Below are 15,086 nucleotides of genomic sequence, written 5' to 3'. Positions count from 1 at the left end.
AAAATGCAAAGGGCCTCTTGATATATACTTAAGTGTTATTTGACAATGTTTTATCCAACAGTGTAATCCTTTTCTGCAGATTCTCATTAAACACCTTGGCTGAAATTTTATTCTTCAGTTTTTTTAATAAAGACAGAAAATCTTCTATCTGGTAATAGACAAGACATTTAAAAGGCAGGGTAGTGAAGGTTGGGGTTTTTTATTCCAGTTAAGATTCATTTGCATAAGCATTTTGAGGTTGATAAACTTTTCTTTCTGAAACTATGCAAAGTCCAGCCTACTGTACCCTGTATTGCTTCGTTGTGTTTTCCTGACTTCTCCTGTCTGGCATTTTTCAGATGTCAGTTCTTGAGACTTAACCATCAGTCTGAACTACCCTTTCAGCTTGGTAGTGGGCCTCTGATATTGATTGGTTTGTACCACAACCTCAGAGAAAGACAAAAGAAACCTGGCAACAGACAGAGTGACACTTCCTCCTTAGGAGTTACAAGTGTGAATAGCATGCAATATCTGCACAGAGATCTTCAAACATCAGTGAAGATGGACACAGTGAGCTGCATTTAAAAGGTTTTTCCAGAGAGATGTTGGCAGCATGTGCATCATTCCCTACCTGCATGGGGCTGGCCAAGGCAATAGATAATATGGAGAAGGGTTTACCTTTAACCCACTTGCATCTACAAAGCTGGTGACTTCTTCAGAAGAGAGACCAAATTCTTGTGTGGACAGAGACATGTATTTCTCATTCTTTAAAAAAAACAGAGTGTGTGCTGTTTCTCTGAGACAGAGGGGAAGAAAAGGGAAGGAAAGGAAAGCTTTCTGATGTGTCTGCAGCAATATGTCTTTGTGCAGTCTTAAAAATTAACTAGGTGCTGGGCTATGTTGCATGGTCCAGGTTGGATGGAAAGAGATGTGTAAATACACATGTTTAGGCAAAGGATCAAAGTCCAAAGGTAAGAATATGATAGAAGAAGATGTCTCTAACTTGAGGTGTAGTGGGGTATGGATGTAATTTTGAACATAACTATTCAATGTGGTATATAGGTGCTTTCAGTTCTTTTTGAGAATTGGTCAAGGCTAGGAGCTTGAAATACAAGTTGAATCATAGTCCTTTACTGCAGTCTGGGCAATATCAAATAGGGAAAGAAAACTGGAGCCAGTGCTGTTAATGTTAAAAAACTGTTTAATGTTCCCTTTTTGATGCTGTTATTTTTTTCTTCCGTTACCTTTGCCAACAAATGACATGGAGCACTCAGAGAAAGTGAAATAATTTTGGTGGAATTATTTTTCCTTTTTTCCATCACTTAAGGAAAGTAGCTCTTAACAAATATTAACCAGATACTCTCTTCTGTCAAAAACAATCTATACTACTCTAACCCCAATGCCTTTATATAAAGAATACTACTACCACTGGTATATTCTAATGTACAAATTTTAAAACAAGATTTTGCATGGGATTGTTAAGATTATATATTAGGTATTAAGTTCCCATCAAGGGCCTCCATAATGTAATTTCTCAGTCTAAACTATTTTACGTATCAGCTCCTGTACAAAGAGACTATAAGCTGCACCAACACAAATGCCGCTAGCCTTTTTTACAGTTGTTTTTAAAAATACCATACAAGTCCAGATACACAAATTTTCTTCGACAAGACAGAGCACACATGAAAATAACCACACAAAAAAGATTTGTTTTCCTCCATCATTATATCTACTTTTATGAAGCAGCTACATCATTATTATAGCTACTAACCAATCTTTAAATGGCTAAAAGCCAAATACATTCTTAGAGCAGCACACAGGAGAAGACTGACTTGATTGTGCAGATTCCTCTTTATGTCCAAAGGGGAACTTGTACAAGAGTACATTTTCCTTCTAACTATACTCCAAGAAGAAGTGAGGAACCATCTTCTACCATCCCATTGTTGTATCTCACAAATGGATTAGTCTGTAGCTTCATTTAAGGAGATAGGCAGAGCCAAACAGTGGTCACAACAGTACCAGAAAGTCCTAAGTGTTTTCATTATTTTCCAGATTTTTTTCAAATAATCATTATTCCCAGCTTCATCTGGGCTAAGTGATTCTCTGAAATGCAACTGCCAGTAATGGGCAGATACCTTTACATTACATGTAGCAAGCAGCGTGCCCACCTCAGAGTGAAACTGCCACTCATGTAAGCAAACATTTGACAAAATTTCATCCCTGAGAGATTGTCATGGTTTGTGAACCCCAACATCCAATTCTTGAGTTCAAGCCCCCCTCCCTCATCTCAGCCCAGTGTGAGATGGGTTTTCCAGACAACACATGAGGCTCAAAATGGGGGGGAAAGGATTATATTACAATGACTGTACTCTGTACAAATGAATATTATAATACATTACACACACAATCTCAACTATCTCTACTATGATAAAACAGTATTTACAATGGATCAAATCTCTTCTCTCTCCAAATAAAAGTCCAGGAGGGAAGAAGGAAGAGATCCTTTCTACTTTCAGAGCAGCAGTGTCTCTAAAGCAGCAGGCTCTCTTCTCTCATGCAGTAGCTGTAGCTGGATCTCTGCCAGTACACACGAGGGGGGTATCCAAGTCCCTCTCAGCCCTTCGACTCTAAGCAAGGGTCTTCTCTTCCGTAGGCTGTGTCCACCGGGACAAAGGTCACTTCACTACGTCATATCACGAAGCTCAGGGGTCTTCGTGACGGTCTCTATCTTCAGGGGATTCAAATTCCCTTACAGAGCTCCTGTGCTCTGCTTAACAGCAGTGGGGGGGCAAAGGCCCCTCTGCATTCCTTTGGCCGTCCTGGTCCAGTTCCAGGATGCCCGAGCTTCTCAGTTCTCTCTTTTCAGTGCTGTAGCACTCCAAGACTCTTCTCAAGTAAGAGTCTGTCTCCTCCTCCTTTCTAGGAGGTCTCAGAAGGGTTTGGGGAGTTTGTTTCAGTTCTTACCCAAACTCTCTCTCTCTCTGTAGAGCTTAGTTCTCTCTCTGCTGCTGGCTCTCTCTCTCTCAGACAACTCTGTGTCTTCCTTGGCTGCATGCTGTCTCTCCTGCTTCTCTCTTATCTCTTGGCTCTCTGCCACTGTCCTCTGTATGCTGCTGCCTCTGCCACTGCTCTGGTGGAGGATAAAAACTCCCAGCTTCTCAGCTACAAACCTCAGTCCAGTTTAACACTGTTCCAAGTAAGTCCCTGTAGCCCCCCAAGCCAGGGGCTGGGGGGGGCCATAGCCCCCAAGGGGGGCTCCTGCCCCTTCTCCTCGTGGCCTCAGAAACATGGCCACTTCTCCAACAACAACTACTACAGCCCTTCTTTTCCAGTCTGGCTGATATGTTTATATTTTGCAGAAGTGCTCATTGGCTCAACCCCAAGGGTAGCCACTCCTTGGGGGTTTACCATTTTATAACTTCAGGAGGAAAACTTTTTTTCCCCCACCACAGAGATATGGCAGTGTTCTTGGGAAAGGGATACTAAATTAAAAATAACAGGTGAAAAATGAGCAATATGTTGGGACTTTGTGGGGACTAATATTTAAAGGGGGTGTCAAAGTGGGTATGTGCAACAGGAAAAATGAGTTACAGCAAACCTCAGGTATTACATATTATTTAAAATGTGGTTTATAAGAAATGGGTTATCTGACTCTGGAAATATTTTTCTTCAGCTCTCATTCCTTTGGAGTGGTTTTGTAACTGTATAACTGCTGGAAGAATATAGGAAAACGGTTATATGGACTGGTGTGGAGTGCAGCAGTCTCCAGTCCAAACCCCTGCCCAAGGCAGGCTGAGTTGTAGGGTCAGACACAGTTGCTCAGGGCTTTATGTAGCCAGGGTTTGAATTCCACAAAGGGCAAAGAAAGCACAGCCTCTCCAGGCAGCCCATCCCAGTACTTAGTTACCCTGCTATGGAAATTCCCTAAGCCGGCTTTCTCTATCTGGAAAGTCTCCTTTTTCTACTTAAGCCACCACTGACAAAAATGCCTGGCCCCTGGTAACCTCCTTGTAGGTAGAGCAGACACCTCAAAGCTGCCCTCCTCCAGTCCAGCTTGCTGCCTTTCCTCACAGTGTCTGTTGAAGCCTTGGTCATGTACATCCAGGCCAACATCATCTACTGCTCTCCCCTCATCCACAAAGCCAGTCATTTTACCACAGATGATCATCCATCGGATCAGGCATGATTTAGCCCATCTCCATCTTCTGCCTTGTGTGCCCATATATGCCCAAGAGTTCTTGTGTCACACATGATTTTCCAAGGGACTGAAAATGAGGCAACCAGCCTGTAGTTCCTCCGATTGTTCCATTTGCCCTTTCTTAAAGACGGGTACATTTGCTTTGCCTTGGTCATTTGGGACCTTCTCCAGTCGCCACAACCTGTCAGAACTGAAGGAGAACAGCCTTTTGAGGATGTCAGATAGCTCCCATAGCACCCTTGGCTATAGACCAACTGGTCTTAGGGCCATGGGAATGTTGACAGCTCACCTGAAAGCCACCTCAGACTCAGTCACTACATCACTGCCCTCCACCAAATAGCTGGTCCAAATATGCTGTTTAACCTCCACTGGCTAAAAAGCAATTCATGACTACAGCATCTTTGACAGAGCTATGTGAAGTATTTTGATATCTTGATTGTCATTCTGTTCCACTACAATTGTCACTTTACAGTGTTTTCTGCTCTTAACATAGTTTTAATTTCTTGAGAGACTGTTCCAGTCTATTCATCTTAAGATACTGAAAGGTAGCTTTGTGGAGGATTTTTCCCCTCATTTAAAAAATTTCTACATGTGAACATTTTTAGTGCTAGAAAGATGCTTAGTTGGTGAAAATAGTTTCATGTTGTCATAGTTTCATGCAAATCAACTGAAGTGCATAGATTACACAGCTGAGCCGCAGTCTAGCAGATTTAATACTTTCTGAGTGTTCTTCAGGCTGCTTTCAGTACCTCTTCAGTAAAAATTCAACCTTCAAAGGTCAAGAAGGGCATAAGGCCTCTATATTGACTGCAGATTTTGATACATTCATAGGTAAAAGCAATGTGACTTCCAAACCCTAGTAGTATGTAGTTCTATACTGGTTTAGCTAGATCTGAACAATACTGAGATTATGTGGGATAGATCAGGGACATTTAGGAACAACTCCTCTTTCACAGAGTATTTATTTTAAGAATCCTGATGACAACTGACCTTGACAGCAGCAGCTAAGGAATTTTCATTTAAAAGAAAATCCTGGATCTTTTAAAAATTGTTCTCTGACAAATGAAAGGCAGACATGCATAAGCAATTATTCTTAAAAGCATTTGAGATGCTGGATTTAGTAAAATAATAAGCTAAAAATAGCTACCAAGTTGAGAAACAAAGTCACCCATTACATACAAGATCTAATCCATTCTCTAGGTCCTAGGAAGTATCCAGAAAGATTTCAGTTGCTGAAGAAAACCTTCTTTTTTTTCCCCAAGTGTATCTGAATATATAATTATTGCATCATTTTAGAAAGATTTTCAGATAATCCACCAAAGGATTCTTCTGCTTATGTACATAGTAGAGGAGACTTACACCTTAATTTCAGTCTAGATATTGCTGGGACCTTGGGGTGGAAAGCTGGGAATGGGGGGAAGACAGCCTTCAGGACAACACCAGTGAAGTACCCTTGCCATGAGTAGGATCTGTAAACCCATCTGAAAGTAGTTTCACTGAAACTTCACTTCTCCCTGTACCTTGGCCACCTGAAGTAATGTTTGGCAAGGTCTGTTAGTGTTTCTTTCACATGTCCCCTCTCTTCATGGCAGGAGGAGAGAAAAGAAGGCAGAAGACCACGAACCAAGGAAGCAAAGGTGGGAGAAATCTTGTATTCTAAGGAAGGAGAAAGCCTATGAAAATAGAGATACTGAGGAACAGACCTCCTGCACTGTGTGCTCAGTTATGTAAGCAGGCAGAAAAAGTTAAAAAGCAGCAAAGGCAAAAAGGTTTGACTAGTTGCTGTGAAAACATACTTAACTTTCTCTTCAGCCCTTCTGGTTTTGGTCATTTGAAAAGAATAAGTGCTCTTCAGAGGTCTGTTGCCCTAGGGAGCAGGGACATTATCTCAGTTAAATATTTTGTTTGCTGAGTTTCCTGGCATGGCAGCTATTCAAATTAAATTTAGGGGAGAGGGAAGAGGAAGACAGGAAGGGAAGAGTATGTGTAGTGCTTGTATTTTACCTTGTATTATAAGCGCTTAAAGATATAAAATAGTTGTATAGTCTGGATATTTAGTTTTTCATTGCTGTCTGATTGTTGTTAAGGCTTTATATATCTCACAAGCAACAGCTGCTCAGTGCTATGGTGCAACTAAGGCACTAAGGAAAGAATAAATGCTCCTAGTCTCACTGCCCCAGTGTAGGTTCACCTGGGTTTCCTCTAATGGAAAAGCAAATCCCCTCTGCTCCTGGGGGCCCTTGTAGCAACAAAAATTGTATGTGTCAAGATGCAAGGCTTACAAGTGTGTTGTATGTTAATTCATAAGAGCACCTCCTTGCTCTGTATGCTTGGCAAAGACATGCCATGCAGGTACCTGCAACAGCACTGCTTGGTATGTTGTTAAAAACAGGTTTGCTGATTTTTTCAGAACTTGAAAAGGCACAAAGGGTGGCTGGGACTAAATCAAAGTTAAGGTCAACAGCATTTCAACTCCTGCTTGTAGATGAGGTATTACAAAATCATCCTAATAATGTAGTGGTTCAAAAAGGTAATTAAGGTTTAATTGCCTGGTGAAAGCAACATGTTTAATTAACAACAGTCTGTTGTTAAACGGGATTGTGAGCATTACCTACAGATACGTGATGTGTATCAACATACTCTTCCAGTATGTTTTCTACTTTAAACTGATTTCACATCAACACTGGGAAATCCCTGTTTCCAGCACCACTAATGCAATTCACAGGGCTGGTGCCAAAATATACTAAAGACTCACTCCTAACTGTTCATGCTAAGCCACAACTATCACTTTCCTTATCACACACCAGTTGGTAAAATACACTTTGAAGCCTTATGACCATTTCTGTTCCCCATTCCCTTGAGTAGCAAAGACAAGTTGGCTGAAAGGAAGAGAAATAAAGGTGTTTGATGTAGACAAACTATTTCAATAAAGATACTGAAGATTTTAGTAACTAGACATTTTCTGCTAAAAGATGTCTTAAATACTGCTTATTTAAATGAGATAATGAGGGGGTAGAGTCCCTGAAAAATAAAAAAAAAAAAAAAAATTAAGGTAGGCAAGATTAGTATGATTTCATGGTACAGGATAAATTATCATCAGCTGTATGTGACTAGATCTCACAGTAGGCCTAGATTCCTAAATCCAAAGGAAATTATTTTTGAAAAATATAGCTAGATCTGTCACAAAAAGTTCCAGCATCCTGTTTTGCAGTATGTGACATGGATTTTAACAAGTGCCATCTGCTTAAAGCCCATCCTGACATGTTCTGCTTAGTGGAATTTGTTGTCATCTTTTGAACAACTTAGGGGTTTTTTGAGGAATCTTAGAAAAGTTAAGTTTTTTTGAGTAAAAGAATATATTTTTAAATATGCTGGTTTACTTCAAGGACTTGGTTGCATTGTTTGCTTGTCAAGCTCCACTACAGGCACAGAAGACAGACAAACTAAAACAAATACTGGCAGATGCTAGAAGAATGCAACCATGTTTAAGACTCCAAGAGCAAAACTCACTTTGAAAGCCACAGTATTTAAATGAGGGCACTGAGCAACATATTCCCCTGTCTGAAGACACTGAAACATAAGGCAAGGCAAATAAGGGAGACAATGCAAATACAAAGGATCTGTGTGAGGTTACTGGCTGATCCAGAAAAGAAAACAAAAAAAAAAAAAAGGGAAAAAAAAGGGAAGGAAAAAAAAGGAAAAATAAAGGGGAAAAAAGAATAAAAACCCCTAAACTGATAACTGTGTGCAAAGAGTAAGAAACTGAATCATTTCAGTAACAAAACAGAAGAACTCAGGCTATGTATTTGGGATACACATGAGGAAAATAACTTAGTGCAGGTTCTTGAAAACTAAGTATGTCTGGAAAAAGTTGAGTGGCTTGATTTGGAATAAAGAACTTAACCTAAAGGGTATTGCTTGTTATGTCTGCTAAGGCACACGGAGGGCTCCTTGTCTGTCAAAAGCAGGTTGCTATTAATTCACCACACTGTAGTCTAGGGCATTAAAATGCCCTAAAATGATCTATTGGAAAGAAGAGAATTTGAAAACAGAAACTTATCTAGATTATTGAAGTGTTAAGCTAAGGATGAACAGGAACTGGAAATGGGAAGCCATTTTATGTAATACAATTTTCCACATTTTAATTGATTGAAGAGGTACTCACTACAATATTTTATTTATTCTGTGACTAAAAAAAAATCCACCACTAACATTTTTAAAGACTGTCACAGCCATTCAGAGCTAGCAATAGTAACTATATCATTCTGATCAGCACAGTACAAGTATGTTGAAGCAAATGGCCTCTTCTTTCATTTTTGTCTTGTAATGCACTCATGTTATAACCCAGGCCACTTGAAAATGCACCAAGTAATGCTGATCTGTCTAGTGACCTTAGTTATAACTGCAGTGTTCATCTTGTAGCTTTTCTGTCATTTTCTCTTGTGCTAGATAGCAAGGAGTGAGAGCCAAACACATGCTCCCTGTCAAACCAAACCTCAGGCAGGAAGGAGATGAAAGCACAAGTATTAAGTTCTGGGATCAAATTAGCCTTTGACTCCAAAAGGCTTTCAGCCCCATCACCCTTAGTGACAGAGGATACTATGTTACTACAAGTAATTTCAGTAAACCAAACAAATTTTTGTTATTAATGCCACTCAAAATGCTTATGTGTTAAGTGGGGACTGAACTAGGGCAGTGTCTTCAAAGCACTGAGCTCTTTTCAGAAAATCTAGTATTGAAAATTAAATGAAAAGTTAGGGGATTTTGAATAGCATACATAGTACCTCAACAATTTCAGTGGCTAATCACTGCTTCCCAGCAATGGTGTGAACTGGACTGAGAAACTGAACCAGCTTTAAAACACAGAAACAGAAAACACAGAAACAGAGAAAAAGTAAAGCGGTGGGGGGGGGGGGGGGGAGGAAAAGAAAGGGTTATGCAGTAGGCAGAATGCAAAACAGTTTGCTTCCTGGCTGCCCAAAGGATGACAGGATCACTGTGTGAAAGCTGGTGTAAGCTGGGTACATGCAGCAGGAACTGGAAAAAGCAAGTACTCCAGAGTGCCCTGGGCAGCACCATAGCTGAACCCATCATAAGAGTTTTAATTTTTAGTGCTCCATCCTCTGTCGAGTGAGCTTCCAAGTTCAATCCATTTTGCCACAAGTCTATGCGTTCACTTCTTTCCCGATTTGGAACCTGAAGGTGATCAGAGTAAACCAGCAGCTTTCTTGAATTAGAGCATTACTGTATTCAGAATTAATGGTTGAAGGGTTGATGTAATTATTAAGTTTTTAATTTTTGGCTATTCCTGACAGGAAACCAATGTCTTCAGCACAGCATCAAGATCAGCTTCTTGCTGCAGTATCAGTGAAGCATTTTTCTTTCATGTTCACTCACGTCAGTATTAGACTTTTACTTCAGTCTTCTAAGCATCTAGTAGAAAACTCAGATAAGATATAAAAAAAACCAAAACAAACTGCAGATATCAGTAAGGGATATAATCTAGATTTCAAGTTTTATTGCTGCCTGATTCTATTATGATTATTTTGGCTAAGTTTCTTGGTAGATTCAGTGAAAACTAATGTTGCAAAATGTGGAATATGTCAAGATTATCTTAAGTCAGGATGTTCTTTGACATAAGATACTCATAAACTTTCACGCCTAATCAGCAAGAAAGGAGACCTAATCAATGTGGACCCTGAGATTAGCTCAGTTGGTTAGAGAATGCTAATAACACCAAGGTTGTGGGTGTGATCCTTGTACTGGCCATTCATTTAAGAGCTGGGCTTGATGATCCTTGTAGGTCCCTTCCAACTCAGAATATTCTGTGAAATGGAACAGGCAGCAGTTAGCAACCCTTACTCAAGGACATCCAGGAACTAACAAACTTTAAGAATGTAGTAAATCAAGATGTTGATGTATGTCTATGTATACATTGCAAACTTGGCAAAATACTCAAGGTCCATGTATCCTATAGCTGAACTATGTTCATTATAATACTAAAACTCGTGCCTACAGGTCAAAAAGACCCCTGCCCCATGAAGACCCCCTCTCCTAAGCATGTATAGGGGTTATGTAACTTGTAAAGAAATTACTAACCGATCATAATAGAGGAACTGTACTTGGAAAGTTACTGACTCTGAACTTCTGCGTATAAATAATGGCATGAAAAGTCTGGAGGGTCATGCTTGATTTGTGGACCACCGCTGAGCACCCAGGCTTGCAGACATCTGGAATAAACAATCCGTGTCTCTCTCAGGTGTGTAATTATTAGCTTGTTGCACACTGGGTAATGAATCTGATTGTGTGGACAGCACTAATGTAAGTTGAATTGCTTTCTTTACCCATTATGATGGTGGTTTTCCTGCTTGTGTAGTTGCAATACCCTTAATTTATCCAGTAATTTCCTTTGGCACATTTGGTACTTTCTGAAGAAATTAAGAGTTCTTTTGAGAAAATATCTTCCTAGACCATTTAAATTCTACAGATCAAGGTGTCTCTTTTCAAAGTTTTCACAAGGTGGGATTTTTGTAGTTCACTTTCCCCAGAAGAAAAAGAAATTCCTCATCTTATGGAAAATGTACACTAAACAGCAATATTCTCCTATTTTTCCTTCTGTACAGAAGATACAGTGAGCTTGACTCACTGTAACTTGACTATCTAAACAGTAACAATTGAAGCAGGTAGTCAAGCACTTCACTAGTCTTCACATCAAGTGTTCACTATTTATAGTAGCTGTATCATTAACGACACAGATACAGACAAGTATTCATTGTATGAGTAAAAGCAGGCTGAAATGGGTAGGTAAAGGGGCTGATGCTCTAACTGTCTAGCAGATTTCGAGCAATTGAGTCAGCAGTCCATCCTGTGCACAGAACATTTTATTACTGATCATCAGTTTTTTCAGTCTACTTGAACCAGCAGTTCTGGTCTCATAGAAGCTATTCATGTAGCTTGTCTTCAGGTGCAAATTCTTAACAACAAATGACTTCCTTTCTGCTAAAAATACAGCATGACTTCCTGCAACTTCCCAATACTATATGCAGTGAAGTTAAGCCTTTTTGTAGCTTGTGCAAAGGTGGTAGAGCATAACTGTCTACAAGAGCATTCTTGCAGAAAAGCCAAAGGGTGGGGAAGACAGGGAATTTTCCTCAACTGCCTTAGCTCATTTCTTAGCTCTAAGAGGCTTTAATTACCTCTTAACATGAAACTCTCTGAAGTCTCCCTAAACAGCTTTCAGGTGGTTTTGAAGGCAGGGGTTGGCAAGAATAGGCTCTACTTCAGATTAAATTGCTTGCCTCCCTAGCTGTTTGCATGATGAACAATAAGCAGTTCATTATGTTAATGTCTAAGTATTGAGGCACACCTTAGGAAAAACACGACAAACCACCTTTGTAAGAAACACATGATACCATTACAGCAACAGTTCACAAAACAAAAATTTTAGTCTATTTTGCCTCAAATGAATTCCACCGTCATCTCAGGAGTAAGATGAGACACTTGGCAGTAACTATGCATGACAAACCAGAATTGATATAGAAAGAAATAATATCATCCCTCACAATATCCTGTTATTTCACTTCTGTGCCACACTGCAGCCAGCAGCTAAACTAAGCAGGGACCTAACTGGAACAAAAATCATCCTGATGTCTTCCTTTCCCTTTCACCACAAGATGCAAATAAATACACCGGCTAAACCTAAACAAGCACAGACACATGAATGAATGGTAATATGGAGGTAAGGTAGGACTTACCTCAGCTGCAGCTTCAATTGTATGGAAACCTACAGTAAAAACATTTTAGGTCTTCATCATTAGGATTTCCTGGTGGTGCTTTTAGAGGTTCTTCTATGGTGGGAAGAGGCAACATCATTTAGAAAAATAACTTTATTTTTCTGTACTCAATGTTAAAATAATCTGGAATGCAAGTTGAGCTTGACACAAAGCAGAAACCAGCAGTTCCATCAGTGACATTTACACACTACTGCAGTTAAGTTTTTGAGAAATGTGAGTAATTTTGAATCCAAAAGCAAGACTCCCAGTACACTAAAAAGTGTAAAATTACAAGTCTAAATCTCATCAGGCATAAAACTGAAATTTCCCTGAGAAGATGTAATTATAAACTAGTGTATACACTTTATATCACAATATCAGGGGGCTTTGAGAGTACAAAAGCAAGATTTGGCTACAAAAATTTAAATGCAATTCCTTAATACTCCATGCTAAAGACAAAATTTTCAAGAGGACTAAGAATTACATGTAACAGAACTGCAGCAAGCAGACTTAACTTGAATTATGACAGCTGACTTTGCATATCCCCTTTTGCATAGTTTTCAGATAATTTCTAATGTTATATTCCTGAGTCTTTCAGTACTCAGAACAAAGTCTGTGCAGTCCAGCTGCATTTCCCCCCAACCCTTCATCTTTCTCTTCCAGCTAGCATTGCATTCATGGGAAAAAAATAATGAATAACCATGAATAACACGCATTTTCCAAGCCTTAAAACAAACAGTTTAGCCAAAGGAAATCCATTAATTACACCTTCTAGAAAATAAATATTCCAAATAGTTGGCCTTCCAAAAGTTGCTGTTGTGATTTTGTACCTAAAGCTCTGAGCCTCAGTGTGCAATACCAGGGATCCCCATATTCACTTGAGACGTGTCTTTTCTTCCCCTTGTCCATGGACAAGGCAGGGACAGCATCAGCACCACTACATCAGCATGGTTTATTATACCCATCATCAGCATCACCACCATTGCTGTTACTTGTCAAAGTACTTAGCAGTATAGTATTTGTACCTATGTTTTGTAACAGGAGCATACAGTATTTCACTTCTTTTGCATATGCAAAGCCTTGTGTCGCAAATACTCTTCCAAACATTTCACTGCAAAAGGGTCAACATCAGTGTCAAACTTATTAGCAAAGAAGTGGTGGTTTCGTAGCATCCAGTTCAAGTCTCCTGCCCCAAAAACACAGACAGAGCGAATGTGAATTCCGCTGCATGGTGGGTATGGTGCACCTTTGGACACGTCACCTTCAAAGTACTGCCACTTGACAAACCTGGCCAGTGCATTCATGTCAGAAACATCGTACTTGTCACTAGAAGAAACTGCACCTGGGACATCAGGGATTCTCTGAATTGTTGCCCACAGGTACTCATCTGGGCTGTAAGTATCTTTTGCCCACTCAATGAACTTAAGTATTTTGCTGCTTTCTAATACATATTCTACAAATCTTCTGCTAACTATAAAATAGGCACTACCACTAAAAATTGGAGTACTCAGAGGTGGTAGTTGTTTGTCTGTGCCTGTGTTCTTTATTTTACCATCAATAATCTCATGGTGTTTTTTCCACCTTACTTCTTTATAAACAGGCATTTTTTCTGTTTCCAAGCTGTTTTCACCTTTCAGGGCTTTTAATTTCTCTACTATTTCCTGGTTGGTTTTTATAGGAAAGTCCATACCACATAGATTTATTAGGTATTTCCAGTTTGAACTTCTACTGTAGAGATCTTTCATGCAGTTAATGTCTGCCTGCACCCTGCTCCATGAAGCATATACCACACTCTCTAACTGGCTTGAAATAAAGACATTATCAAAACATGAGACTATTCCCTTCACAGCAGTGAAAAAAGATTCTGGAGATTTTTTGTCTACATGAATGCAGTAAAAATTCTGTGGAGCATAGATTGATCTTAGAAGTCTATCAAGCATCTCAATTTTGTGATAAACCACTATTGAGTAAGCAATCGGAAATTCTGCTTCTTCATTGCTGAGAGGTTCCATAATGTATTTCCTAGTCTTGGTGAAGGAGGCACAGTCTGCCGTCATGTTAATATAATCATTTGTTGTTAGCCTGGGGCGTTTCTTAAATGACACTGACAATGTCTCAAGCTTTACCTTTTGTATTTCTTCTATATCCCCCTCAATAATCTTGGTGCAGTTAACATTGCTGATAGGATCTTCTTTTGTTAGCTCTAGATGTCTCTGATTTAAGAAGTCTTCTTTCTGGTTAACTTTCAAAACTGAAATGATTACTAAAATAAGAGTTAGACCCAAGAAAAGCCTGAAGCGCAAATTATGGCAAAACCGTAATTTCCTCTTCAGCATTTCAAATACTAGGTAGCTTCGCACAGCTAAAAAAGAAAATGTCCTCCCTTCTGCTCATATCAGCATCAACAACTTCAGAAAAAAGTTTGTGTTTCTCAGGAATTTGGCGAGTTTGTCAGGAAAATGGAAGGAAAAATCCTAAAAAGAAATGAAATATGATGTCATTCAAAGACTAAAACATTTCTTAAAAAATTATTAATTAATAATCACATTGTTATTTAGTGACAGTAAAAAGATGAATAGTTCAGCCAAAAATATTCTCTTGAAAATCATAAATTAATGAATAAAATTAGTTTATTTTTTGAGAAAAAGACTGGGAGAAGCAGATAGTTTTTTGTGAAACCCTATTTCCACAGTACTAAGACTACAAACCAAAGTTCAGTAAGAAAACAGAGCTGATTCAGCTGCATCTAACAAAATTTAAGTCAGATACATTACTGAGAAGCAAGTATTTCTTGTTAATTCATGCTTCAGAGTTTGACAAGAATGTTTTATACCCATTTCAGTGCTGACAGACATTTGACATTGACATAATCATTAAAACTTACACTTCTTGGATGGTAGTCATGCTTTATTTCTCACAGTAAAAGAAGGCAATAAAGGCAAAGAAGATCCTGAAGCCTTTCAACATTTTTATGTGAGGTACAGTCTCTTCAATGTCTTGTGTATGAGCTTAGAAATACCAGCAGTAAACAGCTGATGAGAAGAGGGGGGGAAATTAGTATAGCAGAGCACCTCAGTTTTGAGAGAGTTGTGAGAACAACTGTTACTGAATTGCTGAAATACCTTTTTAAGGTAAAA

General features: G+C 39.1%; 1 protein-coding gene across 1 annotated transcript; it reads right to left on the bottom strand.

Annotated features, from left to right (window-relative positions):
• Window positions 1-12,033: 12,033 nt before the first annotated feature.
• On the bottom strand, window positions 12,034-14,418 carry GCNT1 (glucosaminyl (N-acetyl) transferase 1). Its single transcript, XM_027635275.1, is given in 3 exon segments — window positions 12,034-12,858; window positions 12,924-14,318; window positions 14,320-14,418. Coding segments are annotated over 2 exon segments (1,338 nt in total). The 5' UTR covers window positions 14,344-14,418; the 3' UTR covers window positions 12,034-12,858; window positions 12,924-13,004.
• Between the last annotated feature and the right edge of the window lie 668 nt (window positions 14,419-15,086).

Source organism: Corapipo altera, unplaced genomic scaffold (genome assembly GCF_003945725.1).
Source record: "Corapipo altera isolate COAL_440 unplaced genomic scaffold, ASM394572v1 61411, whole genome shotgun sequence".
Classification (NCBI taxonomy): Eukaryota; Metazoa; Chordata; class Aves; order Passeriformes; family Pipridae; genus Corapipo; species Corapipo altera.
This window is presented reverse-complemented; position numbering and strand designations above follow the sequence as displayed.